Source organism: Solanum verrucosum, unplaced genomic scaffold, assembly GCF_900185275.1.
Source record: "Solanum verrucosum unplaced genomic scaffold, falcon-dt-bn FXZP01000255.1, whole genome shotgun sequence".
In the NCBI taxonomy this organism is placed as follows: Eukaryota; Viridiplantae; Streptophyta; class Magnoliopsida; order Solanales; family Solanaceae; genus Solanum; species Solanum verrucosum.
This window is the reverse complement of record NW_026020006.1, coordinates 1,509,280-1,531,386: the sequence shown is the minus strand read 5'-3', so window position 1 is coordinate 1,531,386 and position 22,107 is coordinate 1,509,280. Positions and strand designations below refer to the sequence as shown.

Genomic DNA, 22,107 nt, shown 5'->3' with positions numbered 1-22,107 from the left:
GTCTGCAAGGTGGTAATACTCCCTCCCGTCCAAAAATAAGTGTCGTTTTAGGAAACCAAGAAACCTTTGCTGCAACAAATATGATATGTACAATTTCTAAAGGGTATAACCCCTCTTGATGTTACTATCAATTAACTATGTACAAGAAGTGGGAATCCTTGATACTGATACTGTTAAGTAGAAAATTTTCTTTTAGTACATTCTTTGTTATAATAATCTTTCTTAGATTACTGTAGTATGAGTGATAATGGTAATGTTAATAGCCCAACATTGTTGGTGATTATATACAAAATTAGAAGAGAAAACAAGATGTTGGTGGTTGAACTTGAAGGTGATGATGTTGATGATCCTGCTGATGCAACGCTCCCAAATACCTTTTCTAAGAAACCGCCATCACCATCGTTAGACCTTGAAGGTCTAACACTGCTGCTCTGGTTGGCGGTAATGGTTGTTCTGGTTCTCCCACCAAATGACATGGCCACAGTGGTATCCCTGTTGTTTAACAGAAGACTTTTTTTACCATTTTATACTGGCATTTATCAAATGACTAGATCTGATATCAGTCTATATAGATGGCATTGTTATGCTAGCAGGAGAGTAGAATTAATTTGATTTTTTTTGCAAGGGGGAGAGGGTCTTGCTCCCCGAGGGCTAGTGGTGCACGGTATGAAACTCTGTAGATAATGGGGCCGACCCTCTACCATTCTCCACTTAAATACCAGACTTTTGTCAGTGGCAGGATTTGAACCCCTGGCATGTGCCTAACCCACACATCATATGTTTGTCACGAGTTGGAACCTCGTTGTAGACAAGCTTGGTCTTTAAGTGGAGAAGGTAGAGAGCCGGACTTATTATAAACCGATCGAGCACTATATGTCATAAACAACACCTTGTTTCATGTTCATTTTCTCCAACTAGGAGTTGGGAAATGAAAATGCAGAAATAGTTTGATTATTCATCGAGTTTCTAACCGTGTGACCACTAACCCTCGAAGATTTCTCGATTATAAAAAAGTGTTTGGTTTGGGGGGGGGGGGGGGGGGTTACCTGGGGACACTAATAACACCAGCATTCATGGTGAGTTGATCAATGAGAAATGCAGATTTAGGCTCCATGCTTGATGCCAAGGCATATTGGTTGCTAATTCCATCACCTGAAGGAACAAAATATGCTCCATTTACCATTTCATCCCCTTCTGTCCTCCAGTTCCACTCTGTCCAATCCCTCTCGTCCACGTCCACACGCTTCGTCACCTGTGAGTACAAACTCGATTTTCAATGACCTTATCGTTCAAATTTAAAGAATTTTTTCTCACGTCAAGGAGATTCAACATGTAACATATAACAAGAAAAACTCATTTCCCCTCCCTCCATTTGCATAGTATAATTTTACAACAAAAGGATTTTTAATTGAACTTCAATCCCTTCAAAACTTTTTATCTGCCCAAGTCTTGATTGATGAGCAAAATTATACGATACGATAGACTAGTCAAGGCACATTCAACTCAAGCTGGTTCAGACACGACGATTATCTATGAGAATTACCTCTTTGGCATTTGGATCTGTTGGTGCAGTAAAACGATTGCCTTGGCTATTAATTGTGGGATTAGCACTTCCACCAATTGCATACATTTGCCATTCTGTAAAATCATTGTTTACTACATGTATATAACCTCTTCTACACCTTGGCATTCTTTGTACTAATCCTTCTCCAAAATGATTAAATGCTATTGTCACCTAATAAATTCACAAATCAAACATGTTACTCGAACTCTTCAAAACTGTTGATAGGTGTGTATCAACTCTTTACGAATACAAAATCTAACCTGCATACCAACATCGGGTACGTATCGATCGTCGTGTCCCAAAAGCATAACTTTGTCATGGTGAGTGAAATAACTATTAGATATAGTAATAGCAGTTGATCCCATGATAGCATCAATTAAGCCATCAGTACAATGAGACAAAGCACAATGATCAATCCAAATATTTCTTGAACTATAAATTGATATTCCATCACCATCAGACATTCCTCTCCATCCAACTTGTGTTGTACTTTGTCTTATGTTACTATTACCTGATGGTACACAATTGTATATATGTATATTATGTATAATCACATTTGTAACATATTGTAATGTTATACATCCACCACCCGTGACGTGGACGTTCACGCCACGTCCGTCTATGGTCTTGTAATTGTTGATCATAAGCTCGTGTTTGAGCCTTATGATCATGTCTCCGGCAAAGGTGATCCAGAGGGGCTCCTCCTGGATCACTGCGTGCCGGAGGGTTCCAGGGGTAGGATTCACGGTGTCAAAGTCGGAGGGATCGCTAACCAAGTAGTACCGGCCACCTTTCCCTCCGACTGCACCGTGACCAAACCCAATGGCGCAATCCGCGAGCTGCTGGCGGTTGTTGACCCAATTCGGGTCGCACCTCCAACAGTCGTCGATCGGATTGCCCGTTAGACATTGGTAATTTATTACTGTTGTATCAAATATTTGCCTTCTTGATATGGATTCATTGATCCTCCTGTACAAATATGGAAAAATATATATAAGATATAGTACTATGGACTCGATAGAACTCAGTAACTTAGGTCCAAATCCTTTATTTTGTGTTATTACCTATAAATAATCTATTCGGAAACTAGTAAGCAAAAAAGAATCATATTTCAGAACTCATAAACTAAAAATTTCGATTCCGCCTTTATTACTCTATGTAGAAATGAGCAAAACCAAGATTGCTTTTTTTTTTTCCCTTAATGTAATGTGCATAAACAGAGATACCCAGTTGATAAAATGCAGAAATAATCAAAACTTAGTTGAGAAAGATCAAGAATGATAAATTATTTTGAGGTAATTTCACCTGTTTACTTGTTGAACAATAGATTCAGGAAAAGGATGTTGATGAGGAAGTGTAAGATTATTGAAAGTAGCTATAATTAGTGAAGAAAATGACAAGATTAAGAAGAATGAAAAAGAGAGAATGAAAGTATTAGAAAACATTGTTGAATAATTGATGAAGTTGTATTCTTGAAATTTTGTACTACTAATGATTCCTTCTTGTTGAATTCTCTCTTAGGAAACTTGAGAAAATTGTAATGTCTATTATATACTATATAATAGATGTAATAAAGTTGACAAATTATTAATTTTAAAAAAAAATGTTTTGTACTAGGGGTCTTGGATTTAATAGGGGTATATTTTTTGCTAGTATATTTGATGAAGAAGAAAGAAATTTTGGAATGGTGGCTGTGATGTTGATAATAGCCCCCCAAAAAAATATTCCCATTGAAAAGGATTTTGTGGCTAGAAAAGGAAGTTTGAAAAGGAATAGAAGATAGAGACTCTGGATGGTTTGGTACGTGAGATAAAGAATAATAATTTCAGAATAAAATTTGAGGTTAATTTTATTTTATGTTTGGGTTGAGGTATTAATTGATTTCAAGATTATTTAATCTGTTTGTAGTAAAATGGTGGGATTACTATTCATATATAAGGTGGGATCGATAAAATAATCATCTTGAATTATCCTAAAACATGAGATATTCTTATTTATTTCGTTTCGCATATCAAATGACTCTGTTTTTTTTTTCGTTTTTAAATGTTTGCGTTAAAGATCACAAACATATTTTAAGAATTCTGATTTTTTGAGTTTTATACCTGAATTATCAAATGTGTGAGTTTTTTTTTAAAACTATTTATTAAAACACACATCAATATCAGTTGTTCCTATCTGAAATATTATCATTGTTCAATGCAGAAAAAGAACTATTGATAGTTGAGGACAAGGTGTGTTCTATTAATACTTAATGATAGTTTAGATAGAAAAACTCGCATATATATGATAGTTTAGGTATAAAATGTGAAAAATCAAAATATTTTAGATATATTTTTTACTTTTTTTTAATTATTTTTGCTCTCCTTTGCAAATTGCAGTTTTCCTCAGTCTCTTACATTCCTTTTCTTGCATCTTAATTATTCTAGGAGTAATTAATTTCATAAAGAAAAGTTTAGATTTTTATCCAAGAAAGCGGCTAATACAAAATGTACAAACATCTCCTTGCTTATTTTATTCCCTTTATCCATTAGTATACGAGAAAATAGGAGTTGGAATAACGGTACAAGTCGTAAACTCAGCTACTGAATTAACTTATATTTACAATTGTATCAAGATAGACCGTCTATATCACACATGTTTGGGATGCAATTGTTCCTTTAACCCTACGTGTGAACGTGAGACACTTTTTATGCATTTTGTATCCATCAAATTTCACTTCTTATTTAGGACTAGTAAAGGAAGATACAAGTTTTTCTGTTCCAAGATTTGAATATGAGACTTATGATCAAGCGTAACAAAATTTTATCCATCTCACCAATTCGAGTTTTGTGGATGTATTAATTAGTTGTTAAAGGTTGAAAAGGTGCTTTTGGCTCTACTTTTGGAGTTGAGATTCTTTGCTGAAATAGAGAAAGATTATGGAGGTTAACATCTCTGAATCTGGACAAGAACCTTTTCACAAAATGTCTAAAAGGGTGGACAATTAGTTAAAATTATATTTCATGAAAAATTAACTCTATGTAATACATTGACTAATTTTTTACATTATCATATCATTTAAAAAATAATTGCATAGTTCAAGGTCTCGATAATAACATAAGTTATGATGGGATGGTTTGAATCCCTCTAGTACTCTTAATCAGAGATATTGGGTTCGAGATCTGAGAATGACAAAAAATCATGTTGGAAGCGCTGGCCAGAAATGGACCATATAATGTGAATTCAAATTAACCGAATTTCAATACAAATACGAAGCCGAAAAAACAAAAGAAAAAAAGGTCTACAATTTTGAGATACCCAACTTTGTTCTCTTTTTGTGGAAGAAATTGGGGGGAAGGACTACAAGCCAGATACCCAATTGAAAGCTTAAAATATGCTTCGAATAACATCAGAATAATATATTTATTAGATGCCATAAAGTTTTTTTTTTTTAATAACAAAATAATTGTAGCATCACTTCTTCACTACTTACAAAATTATTGATCCGCTCTCTATTTTGGCTTGGGGCACTATTAGGCTCATCTCTCTGAGTTCGAGCGGTTGAACTCCTCCCAGGCAAATCAATAATGATTGTGGCTGGACTCCTCTATTCATCTATCAATCTCGTTTATGAATGTTATGATGGCTAATATATCTTCATATTCAAATGTGAAAATAATAAATTTCATTTTGAATAAGAATAAGAGGTGATAAGTTGCCCGTAAAATTAAAACGTGTATTTGACTTTTTTTGTGTATAACTTTAAGGAGCAACTTATGTATTTTCTCTTTAGAATGTACTACAAAGGAAACAACATAAAAAGTTGGCATAATGCACCAACAAATATTTAAATTTGGTCTTAGCTGATAAGTAGGCAGATAGTGCATATTTAGATGTATACTTTAACGTAATTTCAACTGAAAACTAAACACTTCAATTCTCCTCACTGTCTCGTGGATATATAATGTTGATGTGAAATATAAGTTTTAGAAATGTCTAGATGATTATTTTTGTAAGTTGGAGTAACTATCACAATGAAAATGACTAATTTTATTATTATACCTAGCCAAAAAATTATTTCTGAAAGATCCTCGATAAACTTAATTTATTACAAATTATTATAAAGTTATATATATTCTATCTCATCATGTTACTTGTGCTTTTTTGGATGCCCCATGATCACTTTCTATATAAACAACTTTTTAGTAGTTTCTCAAGTCAAAAGAATGCAACAAAGATGAGTAGGATAATATGGATCCTTGTCATCAAGTATAGTTTACAAGACAAACACACATGTAGCCTTGTTACATACCTAAATAGTAAAAAAGCAAACTTTTCCTATATTGTAAGCATTACAATTGATCTCATTATAAAATAAAATAAAAATCTTAATTAGCTATAGAATTCATCGTTAATCTATCGTTAAATAGTCCGTGTAGCTAATAAGATATTTCTATAATCCGTCACTAGTAAATAATAGTAGCAACAATTATGTGTTATTTAGCGATATAAATTGTTTGTTGATAATTTTTATATTTTGGTAGGGTGAAATATAAATATTATTTATATGGCCGCGGGGAAGAAATATGTGTATCAAAAATTATATTTTTTTCATAATTAAAGGATATTTCAAGTAAACGCACATTGTTTCATATTTAAATTTTTCTTACATACATTCCACGTTTCTGAATCGGATCCTATCAAATATTTCACATTTTCTAGTTTTTTTTTCTTTGCTTTTCTTGTAAGAAAATCTATCTTTTTCTTCATATTTTTTTCTTTTTTGAAGAAGATACATAGTATCTTAAATTTTTGCCGTATGTATATGACTAGGAATATGTTATTTATGATAAGATATGAGTGGCAAATCTACGTGTATTTTTGTCCAAGTAAACAAGTTATGCTTTAATTTTATCATGCATTGCCTTGAGACACAAAAATATCAAAACATATATATTAAAAAGAAAACGCCTAAAGTTGTCTTTTAAAAAGTGTCCAACTTGGACTTTTGCTTTAATTTCTCTTTGAATCAAAGTATCAATTTTTATTCTCTAACAATACATATCTATCGTGGAATTAACAAAAAGAAAAAAAAGTGGACTTTCGATGATATATTTGTCGGATTACGTCAGTCTAAAGATTCTCATCCTTCAAAAGGTAGAAATAAAGCTACGTATTTATCATCCTCTTCAGATTGATCCACTTGTTATATAAACGATTTTTAAAAAAAGATATCATACTATTGAAGATATTTATCATCCTCTTCAGATTAATTCCATATGTATGATTTTCTCAAAAAGGACTAACAAATTTAGAGTATACTTATCGTGTATTATATGTATAAAAACTTCTTTTCTTATCAATTTTCAATATGAAATTTTGTTTGCACATTTTATATATTTTTCCCTGTTACTTGTTTCTTAGCTTTGCTTGCAACATCGAATTACACTCCTTGTTATCTCCATATTTGTCCTTAAAAATCATCAAGTCTCGTAAGCTAATTTGTTGAGCTTACACCAACAAAACAACGCTCTTTAAATGATATGACATTGTTCATGTCTTTTAAGAAACAATATTTAAAAAATTATACTTACCCATATGCTACATTCAATACTTAAAATATAAATTCGAAATATAAAAACGGAGAAAAGGAAAAAGAAAAAAGAAAATTTGATAGCTGACAAAGCCCAAAACTACCATGGAAGGCCTTGATTTGGGTCCAAACTATGCTTAAAGCAAAAGAGCCCATGTAATTTTCTCCATCATGATTTATGAACCCAAGAAGAATTAAGTGAAAGAAATGTATCATGAAATCAATCTTTTATATATATATATATATATATATATATATATATATATATATTTATCAAGTTTTTCTGACGAAGTCGTGTCACGTGACACACCCCTTAAGCATTATTAAATCTGCCTTTGAATAAAATCTGCGTACGCTCTATCCTCTTCAAACTCTGCTCGTAGGATTTCATTGGTATATTGTTGTTTTGTTGTGAGTATGGGTTTTTACTGGCAATTTGGCTTGTCATTCTCTTGAATTATGTCGAGGTTAAAGGTCTATAGCTGAAGTTGTAGATTTTATGAAGCCTACACGATTTGCTTGTAAGTTTTATCATGTTATATCATGAGTGAACACACAAGAAATAAAGGACCAATTGCCTTGATGGTCAAAACTTACCCGCATTTGGTGTTTATATCATCAATCAATAGATGCATAAGTTATAATGTGTTTGTACATAGACTTCTTTCACTATATCACTTTTTTTGCTAAATCACTTAACGAGCCCTAGGAATGAAGTTGTCGTTGATAGGGAGTATTTAACGCATGAAGTGGAATTTTTTGGTGCGAATTTGAATTATTAGGTCACAAAGCAAGTACTGAATATTGAGTGAAAAACAAAAATAAAACGCTCCATTTCAAGCTATTATTATCAAAGGTTGTAATGGAGTGATAAGTATTCATTCATCTTTAACAGGGGTCTCGAGAATTAATGCAGTCACCTTCGGTAGGATTTCTCATTGCAAATCTCAATTAATCAGACCACAAAATAGATATCGGACACCAAGTTATAAATGAAAATTGATTATTTCAAGATATCACCTTAGATTGTGGTAGAAATAATAAGTATTTCTCCATATTTAATCATAGGTCTTGGGTTTAAGTCTTGAGAATGAAGTCATCTTTCGTAAGGAGCGATTTAACCCTCAAAGTCGGATTTCTCGATACAAATCTAGACTAATCGAGTCTCAAAGCAGGTACTGAACACCGAGTGAGAAACCAAAACAAAAACAAAATAAGAAAAGGAAAACAATATGTTTCAATGTATTGATATGATTCCAAAACAATGAATAATATAAAAAGATTATGTTTTGTATTAAATCTTTAGTGTTGAAGAAGTGGCTTATAACATGAACTTAATTCCTTTGCTTGTCATAAAGCACTTCCTTACGTGCAATACACAAACTTCCCTTTGACTTATATCTCTTTATTCTTCTCACAAAATAATAATATTCTTGATTACTAACAAATTAAATTGCCACTAATTGGAAAATGCATGAAATATATTATCTTTCTTTTAAGATTTTTATTCATTCTCCAAAAAGATACTTGCTAGTCATATATCTCTTTTAAACCTTTCACTTAGTTAGTACTCCATTAGATAGAACACTACCTATCCTAACCTCCCGATAGGTAAATCAACCCTTCGCCGCCAACAAAAAAATATTGAAAATAAATTTAGAAGAAATAAGCAAGAAATAAATGCTTCTTATTTTTTTTTAAAAAAATGCTTCTCTACTTAGTTTGTAAATGATTAATTATTTTTAGAAATTAAAATTCATACTGATTCAACTTAATTACTAGCTAGACTAGTTAAGATTGATTAGTGGAATTAATTAACTATTAGAAACTACTAGTACATTCATCCTTATTAATTAAAATATTAACTTTTTTTCCTCAATATGATCCATACAGATGTCCTCCATCCAAATAAACAATAACAAAATAATTAATACATGATCCATATTTAATTGATTAATCACATTACTACTAGCTGTAAGCTGATAATGAATATATGACCATTTATATCTCGATATTAACTTCTCTTATCTTGTAATATAATTATTAATATATATGTCAACTATAAAGTAATAATACTTACTATTTAACTTTATATAAAGTTCATGTTCAGTCAAATACAATTAGATCATTCGATCAATGTGTATTGTATTACAACGCGTTCTCTCATGTCTACCACTCATTTTTAATTTCTTTCTCCAAAAGTATTGGAATTAGGAGGTTACTTTCAGTTAGTATCATTCTAATTCAGTAATTATATTAATGGTGTTTAATTTTCTCTCTTTTCTTTGACTTCTAAAAACCTACATTTCACTATTTTTGGTGTATATTATAAAGTGTGTGTATATATATATATACATATTCATAACCCTCTACTCTCCGTCCTCATCGCTTTCTCTATTTTCTTTCGTTCTCTCTTTTGTTTTTATATGCATTCGATCCCCCCGCCCTTTAATCTTTCATTTTTTTAGGGGGGAGGAATCGTTGTTGCTATTATTATTATTGTTGTTGTTGTTTTGGTCAATTTCATGTTTTTAATACGTTCGCGTTGAATAAAAGAGAGATGGAGGCTCCTCAAGAGGAAGTGATGGGTGGAGTCTCTAAGGGCAAACGCACTAAGCGTGTTAGGCCTCAATCTCTAATCACTTTCATGACCATCAATAATGCACAATCATCATCAACCGGCGACGCGAACGTCGATGGCACAGTTAACGGAGAAGAAGTCAACGACAACAACAATAATAATGTTTCTAGTCCACCTCCTACCACTTCGGACGAAAACTTCTCTGATGATGATGATGTCCCCACGGAGGAAGAAGAAGAAACCGCCAAGTGTCTCATCCTCTTGTCCCAAGGTGGTCATCATCATCATCATAATCATCATCGTCGTCAGACCCCACCTAAAAAGTTCTTTGATCTTTTCAATGATGACATGGGGTTGTACCAAACAAAATTCAATAGCAAGAGGTATGTGGAGACAACCGACCTAGGGAATGGTACCAAGGCCGGTACATACGTGTACGAATGCAAGACATGTAACAGGACATTCTCATCATTTCAAGCACTAGGTGGACACAGAGCAAGTCATAAAAAACCTAAGCCATTGACAATCGAACCGAAAAAACATCCATTTTTCTACTTTTCAGACCAAGACGAACCCTCACCACCACCAACAACAACAAATTACAAATACAACAACAAATTGTCACCAACATTATCTCCTCTTTCATCCCAATTCAACAATATCAATATGGAAAGTACTCCAAATTACAACAAATCACCATCTCCAAGAATCCATACATGTTCATATTGTGGTGCTGAATTTACCTCAGGACAAGCATTAGGTGGTCACATGAGAAGACATAGAGGGGGTGCTAATACTAACAATACAATTTTGTGTTTAAGCCCTTTAAGTATTGATCAAGAATATGCTAATTATAATTTGAAGAAACCAAGAAATGGATTATCATTAGATCTTAATCTTCCAGCACCACAAGATTATCAAAATCAATCAAGAAATTTTCAACATCCACCAAAATATCCTCAAGAACAAGCACAAAAGCAAGAACAAGAACAACAAACAACACTTGTTTTATCCACCACCCCACAACTTATTGATTGTCATTATTGACACATATTCAGAGACAGATTCAGAGTTTAGAGTTTACGGGTTGCGTATACAATGGTTCATTTATTTTTTCCTTTTCTCTATGAACCCCAAAAATTAAATTGATTTATACTCAAACAATCGTGATTTTACATGGATATTGTCTAAAGGTAAAAGAGAGTCACCACCATTCTTTCATCTCGTATTGTTAAAAATTCTTTAAATATATTCCTCATGAATTTCATACATTGCTAATTAAAGTTGTCAGTATTAAAGTTTAATGTAGTTATAGTGTATGATATTAGTGATAGCTAGCTAGCTTTATTGATGTTTCATATTAAAGTACAAGAAATTGAAAAAAAAAAGTATTATGGATTTAAGTTATATATACTGAGAATGTAAAGATTGTGTACTATCAGAATAGTTTGACTAGTGCCTTTTACACGGTATGCAATCATGACATAGTCAGTCACAACTAATGCAGTCGACCCCAACTTGTTTAGAATCGAGACTATATACTTGTTCTTGTGGTTGTAACTCTTTTAACCTATTTTTTTTCATCTCTATTTGTCACTCTTTTAGTAAAATGAGCAAAAGAATAAAGGCAACCAAATTTAACAATGTTTAATCCTCAAGATCTTAATTTTAAATGTAAATGTTACTTAAGATACAATAATAGTAGAAATTAACATCAAGAATCTTCATGTAATCAATAGTAACTCATTTCACCATCCTTCTTATGGAGCTGGAGCTGGACTTGGAACAGGTGAAATAGAACTTTCAAACATCCCTATAAGAACAAGAGAAGAAATTAACTTAAATAGTCGTCCATCCAGACAAAAACATAGCCAACAGATGTATAATATATGTATAATTAGCGTATAATTTATGTATATTAGCTAACGGATGTAAATTTTTTTGGCTGAGCAGCCTAATGTGTAACTTCCCATGACTAAGTATAATGATTTGATGGCACTAACCACATAAAAGAAGATTTTGAGGTGGTTTTCTCTCCTTAGCAGGATTAGGATTATCATCGAAAACTCGTATGAATAATTGTTGTCCTAAGTACCAATTCTTCAAGTGTTGTGATCTCAAGTTCCACATTCCAGGATTGTCAAGAAAAACATACACTGCTGTCCATCTTCCAGGGTAAACTTGAACAGTTGAACGAACAACAGGATCAAAGATGTTGTATGTTTCACGTGCTGCTGGTGTCCAATCTCCATTCCCAAATCTGAAAAAAAAATGTTATAAAGCTCTAGTAATCGATCACTCATATGTCCATTTCGTTCTGTCTAGCAAAGACAGGATATTGTGTGTAGCTCATGTGCCTTAATTTGAATATAATGTATGTGAAGAATGGATAAGCAAGTGTTGTAGCAACATAGAGTGAAGTGTAGTCAGTTGAACATCTTTCATTGGAAAATTAAACGTGTATAGCTCAAAATTACATTTTTTATACATATATATTAAACGATGAACACACTTAATGAAATTCCTGGTTTAGTTACTGGAAGATAAGTCTTACCCCACAACATAGAACCCGAAACCATCCAAATGCCAAGAATCCATAACATCGAGATCGTTTTTGAAGACGATTTCTAGCCACCCTTTGTGGATTCCAGAGACAACAGAGACTCCATAAGAAGCAGAATCATGTACAGAGCGAGTAGGAAATTGATCTAGTTGGTAGACACCAGATCCATTCACGAACATGTCAGCGAGTTTCAATGGTGTATCGGGTGTGAAATAGGACACGTTGTTAACTACATATCGCGGCCAACCATTAATTTCACCCTTCGATCCATGAAGAATAAATGTTTGAGCCAACGTCACGTTTGACACATTAAATGTTCCTTGTGGATTAGGCCTTGCAGCTCCTGTTGTCATGTTCCACCTAATAAAACACATCCACAACAACAACTACGTCTCAATTTCATACTACTTGGGGTCGACTATAACGTTAAAAAAGTAATGCTTACGTGATAGACTTGGCTTGATTGACTGAAAATGCGATATCAAATGGCTCGGGGCCATCAGGAACAGGACCACTAACTGTTGTTAAAGAATTGGCATAGTGCAGTATCCCTATTCCTTCAAGAGTTTCATCACTTTTTAACATTTTGGGAGTTGCCACAATGTAATAATCAGCTTCATTTTGATCAGCAGTAACGAGAACAGAATACGATTGGCCAACGTGCACGTCTAGAGAGTCAAGTGTTATCTGATTTGTATAAGAACCTTCTGTCTCAACCAAAACCATTTTGTGGCTTTGAATTCTGAAGTTAAAACTCATGACAGTTCCAACGTTCGATATCCTGAATCTGTAAGTCATTCCTATATATGAAAAATATGGTAGTAAATGATCATATAAAGTGAAGAAGAATCAAATTCAAGAAGAAAAACTGTTCTGTTTTACCTTTTGTTACAGTAAAAGACTTGTGCCTTTTCGAACTTGAGAGTTCATCGTAAGGTCTTTTACCATTCATCAAGATTGCATCAGGGATATCAAAGAACTGATTCGATTGCTTGTCTTGTATAGAGGACCTAAGAGACTGCTTATTACAAGGTGCACGAGCAAAAAAAAACGTTAAAGATATAATTAAGTCAATAAAAGTATATGCGTTTAGATGAAATGGTCATATAATTCAACATGGTATCAGAGCAGATGGTCACATGAGGGGTCATGTTGCTTTCTCTAACAACTTGACCTTTTAGATGAGATAGTTGTGTGATTCAACATACAAACTACAGTGTTGATCACCTTGTAATCAGTACGGAACCAGTCACCAGTCAGAAGATCAAACTCTGCTTCTGGTTTAGGAAATGAGACAGCTAGGACGTAAACGTGTATCATTTCTAACAATTTAAGCGTTTAGATGAGATTGGTCATATAATACTACATGGTATTGTAGCAGATGGTCACGCGAGGGGGCGTGTCTATGGTGTAATAAAGTAAATAACATGCAGTATCTGTAACAGCTTAAACTTTTTGATGAGATGGTCACGCAATTCAATATAGAGATTTAAAGTCTTGATCACCTTGTAATCAGTACGGAACCAGTCGCCAATCAGAAGATCAAACTCGGCTTCTGGTTTAGGAAACGGGACAGCTATAACATTGCGATTATTGACACGTATCGGTCCATATCCTCCAGCAACCTTGTGAAAGTTTGTTGAAGGAAAGTAAGTGAATGTGCCTATTTGATCTTTAACCTGAAACACATATGTCCAATTTTTTCCAGCTTCAATTGCACAATTTGTGCCAGAAACTCCATCTTGCCATGAATTTAACCTCTGTTGAATTCCATTCCTTTAGCAAAAGAAAAAAAAATCACAATATACGATCAGACCTCTCTATAACAGTCATCATTTATAACAACATTCCGCGAGAAAAGACCATGTTTTCATTGAAACCAAAAATTTTCATGTTACGTTATATTAATATGTTCTCTATAACAACATTTCGTTATAGTAGCCAATCCAAACAAATGACATGCTTATTGAGAAGATCGATTGTACCATATACTGTTAGATCTCTGTGTAACAATCATCTTGTATAACAATATTTCATTATAACATGCAAAGTGTTCTTTGCAACCGATTCTTTTTCATGTTGTGTTATATTATATGTTCTCTATAACAACATTTCGCTATAGCATTCAAAAGTCATCCAAACAAATAACGTCGTTATTGAGAAGATTGATTGTACCATGTTATGAGCAAGGATTCATCCATGTTGTTGAAGACATTCACAATCACAACATCATTAGTTGTGGCATTGATCAATGGTCCAGGAAACATCTCATTGATAGTGATCACCTGTTCACATAACATAACTTCTTACTCAAATTTGTTCAATCAATCGACTAAAGGAACGATAAATAAACACACGATCACTACACCCTTTGTCCAAATTTATACGACACTGTTTGACTAATCCAGGAGGAAGACTTCTGAAACTTGTTGTCTAAATTAAACGAGCTCTTTAGGCCGACAGACTAAAAATGAAAACATGCCACGAATATCGAGAAAATGGGATCAAGAAAACACTTACAGACTGATGAGATGTTAGAGGATTAATAGTTGTGTCAATGGAAACAATCCATTCATGATAAATGTCTATGCAATTTACTCCATTAAGAAGAACAACAAATGATATAGCAAAAACAAACAACCCCTTAAGAAATGCCATCATATTAAAGAAAAACATTTAGTTTTCTTTTTTTATGAAGGTGATAAAAAAAAAGAGCAATATTACAATGTGTTTATAACAAATGAGAATGAAAATGATGGAGTTTACTAAGAAAATTGAGATGAAAATTAGGCCAATTAGACAAAAGAATTAAGACAAATAAATTGATTATGGAATAATGGAATGCCGGCAAAAACAAAAACAAAAAACTTAATAAATTGTGCATTTGCCATATTGCATAAAATTTGAGAAGCAAGAAAAGCATATTAGGTAATTTCTCAAACGAACCATCAGTCAACTAACAATTTTTATCTGAGAAAGTCGATTAATTTTGTGTTGTAACAGAAAAATTACTCAATTAATAATATTTATATCAAAAGATTCATTCAAATTTATTTTGTAACAAAAAAGTCCTTTTAACATAATTATATCAAAAAATCATTCAACATTGTTTTGTAACAGAAAACTCACTTAACTAATGGTAATTATATCACAAAGTTACCCAATTTTGATTAGTAACAAATAAATCAACCAACCATCGGAATTATTTTTTTAAAATAGAAAAGTAAATATAACATGAATAAAATTATATCATTATAATGAATAATTGTTATAATAAGATTTGATTATATTAATGAATTTAATATTTCATTAGGCCGTGCACAATATAGTTCTGAGTTTCTCAAGCAAGGTGATTGTTGCAACTCCTGCCTTTGAGGATGAGGTAACACATCAGAAGCAGTATATATCATGTATCTATTGCACCAATATCATATGCTAAGTGCATGTAATAGACAAAGAGATAAAATAACCCGGTGATTGCAAGCACTAGACATAGTCACATAGAGGACCAAATTTGAATTTTTATTCTATATATATTTAAAATGTGATTTTTTCGGTTTTTATTTCTCTAAACCCAAAACTAAATTGAAAAACCAGATAAAGTGAGTTATTAATTCAAAACTAAAAAATCAATCCAAATTGAAATACAGTTTAATTTGGTTTGATTTTTTGGTTTAATTCGAATAGTGCACACCCATAGGCGAGACAATCCTCATAGAATATCACTCCTGGGATATGGTTCTTTTATTTTCACGAGGAAAGCTATTTTCTAACTTTTAAGGAACTAATTTTCTTCCTAGATAAATATTTAATGAGAAAAAAAGATACATTTTAAAAAACTTAAAGAACTAAAACTATTCAAAAATATATTTAATGGACTATTATAATTTTTAAACATACCCCGAATATTGAACATTATTGTCATTTTATATTCCATGAAGTTTGAACCTATACTCATAAACTATATAATACACTCCAAATAAAATATTATATTGAATAAAAAAAAAGTCCAAAACGGTTTAACAGTTATTATTATTATATTATCTTACTTGACAGGCAGGGCAACCAAACTTGGACTAGTCAAATATGGTGGTGTGATTATGATTTTGTCAATTTGGACACACAAAATAAATAAATTATATTTGTGGGCATGCAAAATTTCAAAAACAAGTTGCTTGAGAAAGAAGAAAATACTTTTAAAAAACTTATTCGAAAAAGAAACAATTAAGAAGTTATTTCACAATTTTTGGTTTTGTGGAAAATTGTCTTTCTTATAAATTTATATTGACATAAATTTTTAGTGTATTTAACATGTGATAGTCAGATAGTTAGGTTTTCTAATAAAGGTTATGGTATTCGAAATGTTAAGTAATCATTTATCGTTAATAAGATGTTTACGTTTTGAATCTTAAAAATAAAAAAGTCCTAAATAATAAGTATTTTGCTCTAAAAGTAAAATTGTTCGATAAATTAAATTAATTGAATTCGAAAATGAGATTTTTCTCACGTAGAACAGAAAGTGAAAATTGAATATCGTATGGGAAAAAAGGTTTCTTAATGGAGAGGCAATAAGAGGTTGCTTTACTTGTACTTCATAACTTAGCACACGCATTGACTCCCTTTATTTCATTTTTCAATTCATATTCACACTTCTTTAACTACTTAATATTAAACTACGTTTATTTTATTCCTATCTTCAAAACATATAAAAATAAAATAATTATACATCTTGATTAGCTATTTTATTGCATTTTGGTCCCCTTGTAAGTTGTAATCATGCACCAAGTAATATAGAGTATTTTATAGCTCTGGTTTGAATATAGATTTTAAAGTTAAAATTTACAATTTTTAGTTTAAAAAGTTTTAATTTAAGGAACTTAATATTATGTTTAAATATGTATTTTACTTGAAAAAAAATAAAATTTTATAAGTGAAAGTGAAACTTAAATTATATTTGAAAACAGATGTTTTAACCTTAAAATAATTAAACTGTATATTTTGACCTTTTATGTATAAAATATTTTACATTTAGACTATTTTTGAATTTCAAATATGGAGTAGTACAAACTCAATAAAACGCATTGAATAATTAAATTTATGAATATTTAGAAGCAAAGAGATCAAAGTGCATTTTCTAAATTATTTTGAAGATTAAATGTTCTTAGCTAAACATTACCAGCATCAAAATTAAATTTTGTTGATATTCAGAGGACTAAAAGCTCAAAATTCACATAAATATATATTTTAATATTTTTCTTGCAAATGTCATTTTCAGTCGCAATAAGAACAAAAAAAAATCTAACTTTAAAGGGTTTTTTTCTACAAAAAATGTAGGGTTGGTTTATTTGACAAAATAATTTGTCTTATGAGTAATGATTGTGATATAATGAAGTGAATTAATTTTCATTTACTATACGATAACAATAACATACACAAAATAAGATAGAAGAAAAATGATATATTTATTCTTATTTTGTTATATGACATTATAAAACTTAATAGGTAGGATATTTTCCAATATTCTATAGTTACTTATAGTCAAAAAAAATTACTTAATTACCTTAAATGTATGTAGACTTGAGATTTTCTTTATAATAGGAAAAATTTTACCTAATCAATAAATTCTCTTCCGTCCTATGAAAATCTAAATTAATCCGATCAATAAACTATTGAATAACCAAATCAAAAGTTGAACCTCTTTCCTCCCACCTAATTTTATCACCATCCGATACAAAATTCAATTAGTCTGACTATCCAATCAATAAACTTCAAATATTGAGTGACTAAACAAAAGTTAAACTCCCTCCTTTCCACTTACATTTCACCGTCATATTCACGAATCTAAATTAATCCGATCAATAAATTTTATTTTATTTTTTTTTCTCTCTAAAATAAATATGTTCATTTGTTTTGAAAGAAAAAAATAAGGCATCTATTGTAATACACAAAAAATCCTTTGTCCCTATAAATGGCTAATCTTCCTTGGATTTTCGATTTCCGTGTTAAGCAAGCCTTCACCATTTTCACTTTACTTCACTTCTAATCTTCTCAATTCTCATATCTATGATACCCTTTATCTTTATGTTCCATTCTTTGGATGTATTTTTCTTAATTGGGTATCCTCAAAAAAGTTAAATTTACATTCTTGGCTTTCTGGGTGTTTCTAGTTTTTTTTATTTGGTTGAGAAATGGAACAAGAAGGATCGAAAGGGGCTGTGACGGTCGCTGCTTCAGCAGCGGCACCAACGTCTTTAGCACCGGGATTCAGGTTCCATCCGACGGATGAGGAATTAGTTAGGTACTATCTACGGCGAAAAGTGTGTGGGAAGCCATTCAGATTTCAAGCTGTTACTGAAATTGATGTATACAAATCTGAACCTTGTGACCTTGCAGGTTCAATTCAATCTCCTTTTTGTTTATTTATTTTGTTGTTTTTTTGTTTGGTTTTGATTAGTTTATTTGGGGTGGGATGGGGGATTGGATTTAGGAGGTTTTAGATGCTAGAGATAATTTGTTTTGATTGTAAAAGGTTGATTTATGATAAAGATTGAATTTTTAGTATTTTCTTGTCCAAAAACACAAAAAAGATTGAATTTTTAGTATTTACTTGTAAAAAAAAAACAGTAAAGATTGAATTTTTGGTATTTACATGTCCAAAAACACAAGAAAGATTGAATTTTTAGTATTTACTTGTTCAAAAAAACAAGAGAGATTGAATCTTTAGTATTTGATTATAAAGAAAATCGGAGGAGGAGAGTGTAGACATATACTGAAGTGCCTCTTTGTTTTGCTCAAGCTTTTGTATGGACAAGCACAATTTACGATTAAATTATTGATCTTAGTATAGCTAAGAATAAATTAGTTGAATTGGAATGCGATGTGAAAATGGGCTTAAATGAAGAAGTGAGGATTCATATAGCTGACCCCAACTTGTTTGGGACTGAGGCGTGTAATTGGTGTCGGTGTTGTTGTTGGAATGGACACAACAAAATGTACTAGGAAGTTGTTAGTGTATTTTGACAATTTATTAGGTTTATTGAAATTGCAATGCTGCTTTTCTATAAGAATAGCATCTCTTGTTGTTGGGTTGTTGTACTAGTCATTCCTTTGTTAGTATATTTTTCGAGCTAATGATTAATTTTTCGTGTTATGAACCCGTGAATGACTAGTCATTCATTAATTTCTTCATGAATGACATATTGATTGATGTGGTGCAGAATATTCATCGGTAAAGAGCAGAGATATGGAGTGGTATTTTTTCAGCCCTGTGGATAAGAAGTATTGTAATGGATCTCGACTTAACCGAGCTACTGGTCAAGGCTATTGGAAAGCTACTGGGAAAGATCGTCATATCAGCCATAAGTCTCAGGCCATTGGGATGAAGAAGACACTCGTTTTCCATAGTGGTCGAGCTCCCGATGGCAAGAGAACTAATTGGGTAATGCATGAGTACAGGCTTGCGGACAAAGAGTTGGAAAAGGCTGGAATCGTGCAGGTGCGAACTAGCGCTTTTATTAACTTTGCTACTTTTTATATTGAGTATCAAATCATAAAAGATTCCCTTTTTGTTGGTTTGCGAGGATGTAGGATTCCTTTGTTCTATGTAGAATCTTCCAAAAAAGCGGTCTGGGACCACCAACTGGTGACAGATATGCACCATTTATCGAGGAGGAATGGGATGATGATTCAGCCGTGCTTCCTGGAGGAGAGACAGAGGATGATGCAGTGAATGGTGTTGACGCACGAGTTGAGAGCAACGATCTTGACCAGGTATCTGTTTTGTTGCCGTTGTTTCCTTTTAACGTGACCTCTCTTAGATTGTTAAATCATTGCACTTAATGCAATGGCTTTTACTACTGGTAAAAGAAAGGATCAGATGGAGTGATGGACAAACCAGAATAGGGAAGTATGAATGTCAACGTTGTCGGTGTAGATATAATGCTCTGAAACACAAACTTTTTGCTATTTTGTCGTTGCTCTTCTTTCCTTAATTGCAATCTTTTTGTTATTTTGTCGTTACTCTTCATTTCTTAATTGCAAACTTTTTGCTATTTTGTCGTTCCTCTTCTTTTCTTAATTGTAAACTTTTTGCTATCTTGTGACAGTCTTTTGTCTCCTTGATGTTCAACCTTCTTGCTGTTCTGTTAGTTGTAGATAACGGTTTAGCATCTTGTTTTATCGTTGATATTAAAATAAGCAAGGAATCAAACTAGCAAACCAGAATAAGGAAAGTATGAATGTCAATGTCGTTAATTGTAGATTTAATGCTCGAAATTGCAAAATTTTGCTACTTCTCCATTTCTCTTCTTTGTCCTTGTATTTCTCTACTTCAGTAAGTATTTATTATTGGAATATTTGGTTAGCTAGTGTACTTAACAGTTTAGCATCTTGTTCCACCTATGTCCATCTCGATGCCCAAGTTCACTTTGAGATATCACTAGATTCCTGTTGAGAAACTGCATCATGTCATGTATGTCTTCGTCAATAACTGCTTCATCATCATAACCATCACCTACTCCTAGATATGAAATTCAAATCTCATAACTATAGTTTGTTCCTGTGTTTTATAAAGGTGAATCTCCAGATGTCCTAGACATCAGTTCGTTGGGTGAGATTCTAGGATTTGTAGGTGGGATGATCAGAGAAAAATATTTTTCTTTGGTGATATTGTTGTTCATGATATAAGAAATAAATGGTAATCTAACTTGAACTAGTATATGATGACCGAGAGCTCCTCTAGACTTACTGATTATTATATTCTGGATTTCAATCTTGTCGAATTCTCACCTGGAATATGGAACGTATCTACGCTTGAGCAATGTATCTGATCATTCTTTAGCGCTCTCACAATATTTTACTTTGTTTTTTGGGGGACTTCGCGTTCCCTTGAGAGTATTTTGCTAGTCAAAAGAAGTTTATACATATCTTCATCATGCCCTTTTCTTTCTTTTAGTTTCGGGGGATTCTTCGTTATTCTTTAAGAAGCATAACTCACTTCCATTAGCATCTGACATTCAATAACTTGAGGTTTATCTACCCCGTATAATTCTGTGCATTCCTTATTCGATAAACCTTAGTGTATGCTTAACTTTTCCAGTATGAGATTTGTTTTGCTTGCCGCTGACTGTGACGTCTTGATAACAGGATGCTCCGCCCAAGATTGCTTGTGATAGTGAGAACGTGATTGAACTTCAAAGTCTTCCATTTGCTTGCAAGAGGGAGAGATCAGAAGAACCTGAACTTCTCTCTTTAAGCCAAACTAAGAAATTGAAGCATGATGTTCCGAGCTCTAGCCGTGCAAATGGTTCTGAAGATTCAACTATTACTAGTCAAGATCCGGTGAATATGATGACGACAAAAGATTACCCCCTATCTCTCTTAGGATTCCCCTTGTTAGAGTCCTTTGAGCCCAAGGAAACCCAACCTTCTAATCCCCTCACATTTGATTCCTCCAACCTTGAAAAATCCGTCCCTCCAGGCTACCTGAAGTTCATTAGCAATTTAGAGACGGAGATACTAAATGTCTCCATGGAGAGGGAGACGCTGAAGATTGAAGTGATGAGAGCTCAAGCCATGATCAACGTTCTTCAATCGCGGATTGATCTCTTGACCAAAGAGAACGAAGACATGAGAAAACTTGTTCGAGGTGGTTAGACAATAACAGCGTTTCGATGCGGTTTAGGTTTGTACTATCTTCAGGAAGAGCAAGATAGTAAAGAGATGTTTGAGACATTTCTGTAGTTCTTGTTGTAACCTGGATCATATGTACCTTTTAGGTATCTGCAGAATTTTTTTCTGTTGCATTAGTTTTAACTTGGAGTCTTGTC

At 32.5% G+C, this 22,107-nt stretch overlaps 4 protein-coding genes across 4 annotated transcripts; 2 read left to right on the top strand and 2 right to left on the bottom strand.

The window, feature by feature from the left end:
* Positions 1 to 227: 227 nt before the first annotated feature.
* LOC125819448 (probable pectate lyase 5) lies at positions 228 to 3,009 on the bottom strand. Its single transcript, XM_049498877.1, has 5 exons — positions 2,870 to 3,009; positions 1,825 to 2,533; positions 1,544 to 1,735; positions 1,047 to 1,252; positions 228 to 492 (listed from the first exon to the last, which is right to left on the bottom strand). Exons 1-5 carry the CDS (start codon positions 3,007 to 3,009, stop codon positions 228 to 230), a joined length of 1,512 nt encoding a protein of 503 aa, XP_049354834.1.
* Positions 3,010 to 9,630: 6,621 nt separating this feature from the next.
* Positions 9,631 to 10,818, top strand: LOC125819585 (zinc finger protein ZAT5-like). Its single transcript, XM_049499038.1, has one exon. The coding sequence runs from the start codon at positions 9,697 to 9,699 to the stop codon at positions 10,762 to 10,764; it is 1,068 nt and encodes a 355-aa protein (XP_049354995.1). The 5' UTR covers positions 9,631 to 9,696; the 3' UTR covers positions 10,765 to 10,818.
* Positions 10,819 to 11,715: 897 nt separating this feature from the next.
* LOC125819446 (monocopper oxidase-like protein SKU5) lies at positions 11,716 to 14,938 on the bottom strand. Its single transcript, XM_049498876.1, has 7 exons — positions 14,801 to 14,938; positions 14,456 to 14,565; positions 13,786 to 14,056; positions 13,163 to 13,298; positions 12,726 to 13,080; positions 12,272 to 12,640; positions 11,716 to 11,977 (listed from the first exon to the last, which is right to left on the bottom strand). Exons 1-7 carry the CDS (start codon positions 14,936 to 14,938, stop codon positions 11,716 to 11,718), a joined length of 1,641 nt encoding a protein of 546 aa, XP_049354833.1.
* A 3,266-nt stretch (positions 14,939 to 18,204) lies between these two features.
* LOC125819583 (NAC domain containing protein 50-like) lies at positions 18,205 to 22,099 on the top strand. Its single transcript, XM_049499035.1, has 4 exons — positions 18,205 to 18,673; positions 19,498 to 19,775; positions 19,868 to 20,050; positions 21,425 to 22,099. Exons 1-4 carry the CDS (start codon positions 18,469 to 18,471, stop codon positions 21,932 to 21,934), a joined length of 1,176 nt encoding a protein of 391 aa, XP_049354992.1. The 5' UTR covers positions 18,205 to 18,468; the 3' UTR covers positions 21,935 to 22,099.
* The last annotated feature ends 8 nt before the right edge of the window (positions 22,100 to 22,107 follow it).

What these genes read in the sequence shown, in the direction of transcription:
- LOC125819585 (XM_049499038.1), top strand. Translation starts at nt 9,697, where the DNA reads ATGGAGGCTCCTCAAGAGGAAGTGATGGGTGGAGTCTCTAAGGGCAAA.
- LOC125819583 (XM_049499035.1), top strand. Translation starts at nt 18,469, where the DNA reads ATGGAACAAGAAGGATCGAAAGGGGCTGTGACGGTCGCTGCTTCAGCA. An exon ending in TGAACCTTGTGACCTTGCAG is followed by an intron (nt 18,674 to 19,497) that starts GTTCAATTCAAT and finishes GATGTGGTGCAG; the next exon opens with AATATTCATCGGTAAAGAGC. An exon ending in AGAGCAACGATCTTGACCAG is followed by an intron (nt 20,051 to 21,424) that starts GTATCTGTTTTG and finishes TCTTGATAACAG; the next exon opens with GATGCTCCGCCCAAGATTGC.
- LOC125819448 (XM_049498877.1), bottom strand. Translation starts at nt 3,009, where the DNA reads ATGTTTTCTAATACTTTCATTCTCTCTTTTTCATTCTTCTTAATCTTG. An exon ending in ATTGTTCAACAAGTAAACAG is followed by an intron (nt 2,534 to 2,869) that starts GTGAAATTACCT and finishes ATATTTGTACAG; the next exon opens with GAGGATCAATGAATCCATAT. An exon ending in GGTGTTATTAGTGTCCCCAG is followed by an intron (nt 493 to 1,046) that starts GTAACCCCCCCC and finishes GTTAAACAACAG; the next exon opens with GGATACCACTGTGGCCATGT.
- LOC125819446 (XM_049498876.1), bottom strand. Translation starts at nt 14,938, where the DNA reads ATGGCATTTCTTAAGGGGTTGTTTGTTTTTGCTATATCATTTGTTGTT. An exon ending in GTCTTTTACTGTAACAAAAG is followed by an intron (nt 13,081 to 13,162) that starts GTAAAACAGAAC and finishes TTTCATATATAG; the next exon opens with GAATGACTTACAGATTCAGG. An exon ending in TTCGGGTTCTATGTTGTGGG is followed by an intron (nt 11,978 to 12,271) that starts GTAAGACTTATC and finishes TTTTTTTTTCAG; the next exon opens with ATTTGGGAATGGAGATTGGA.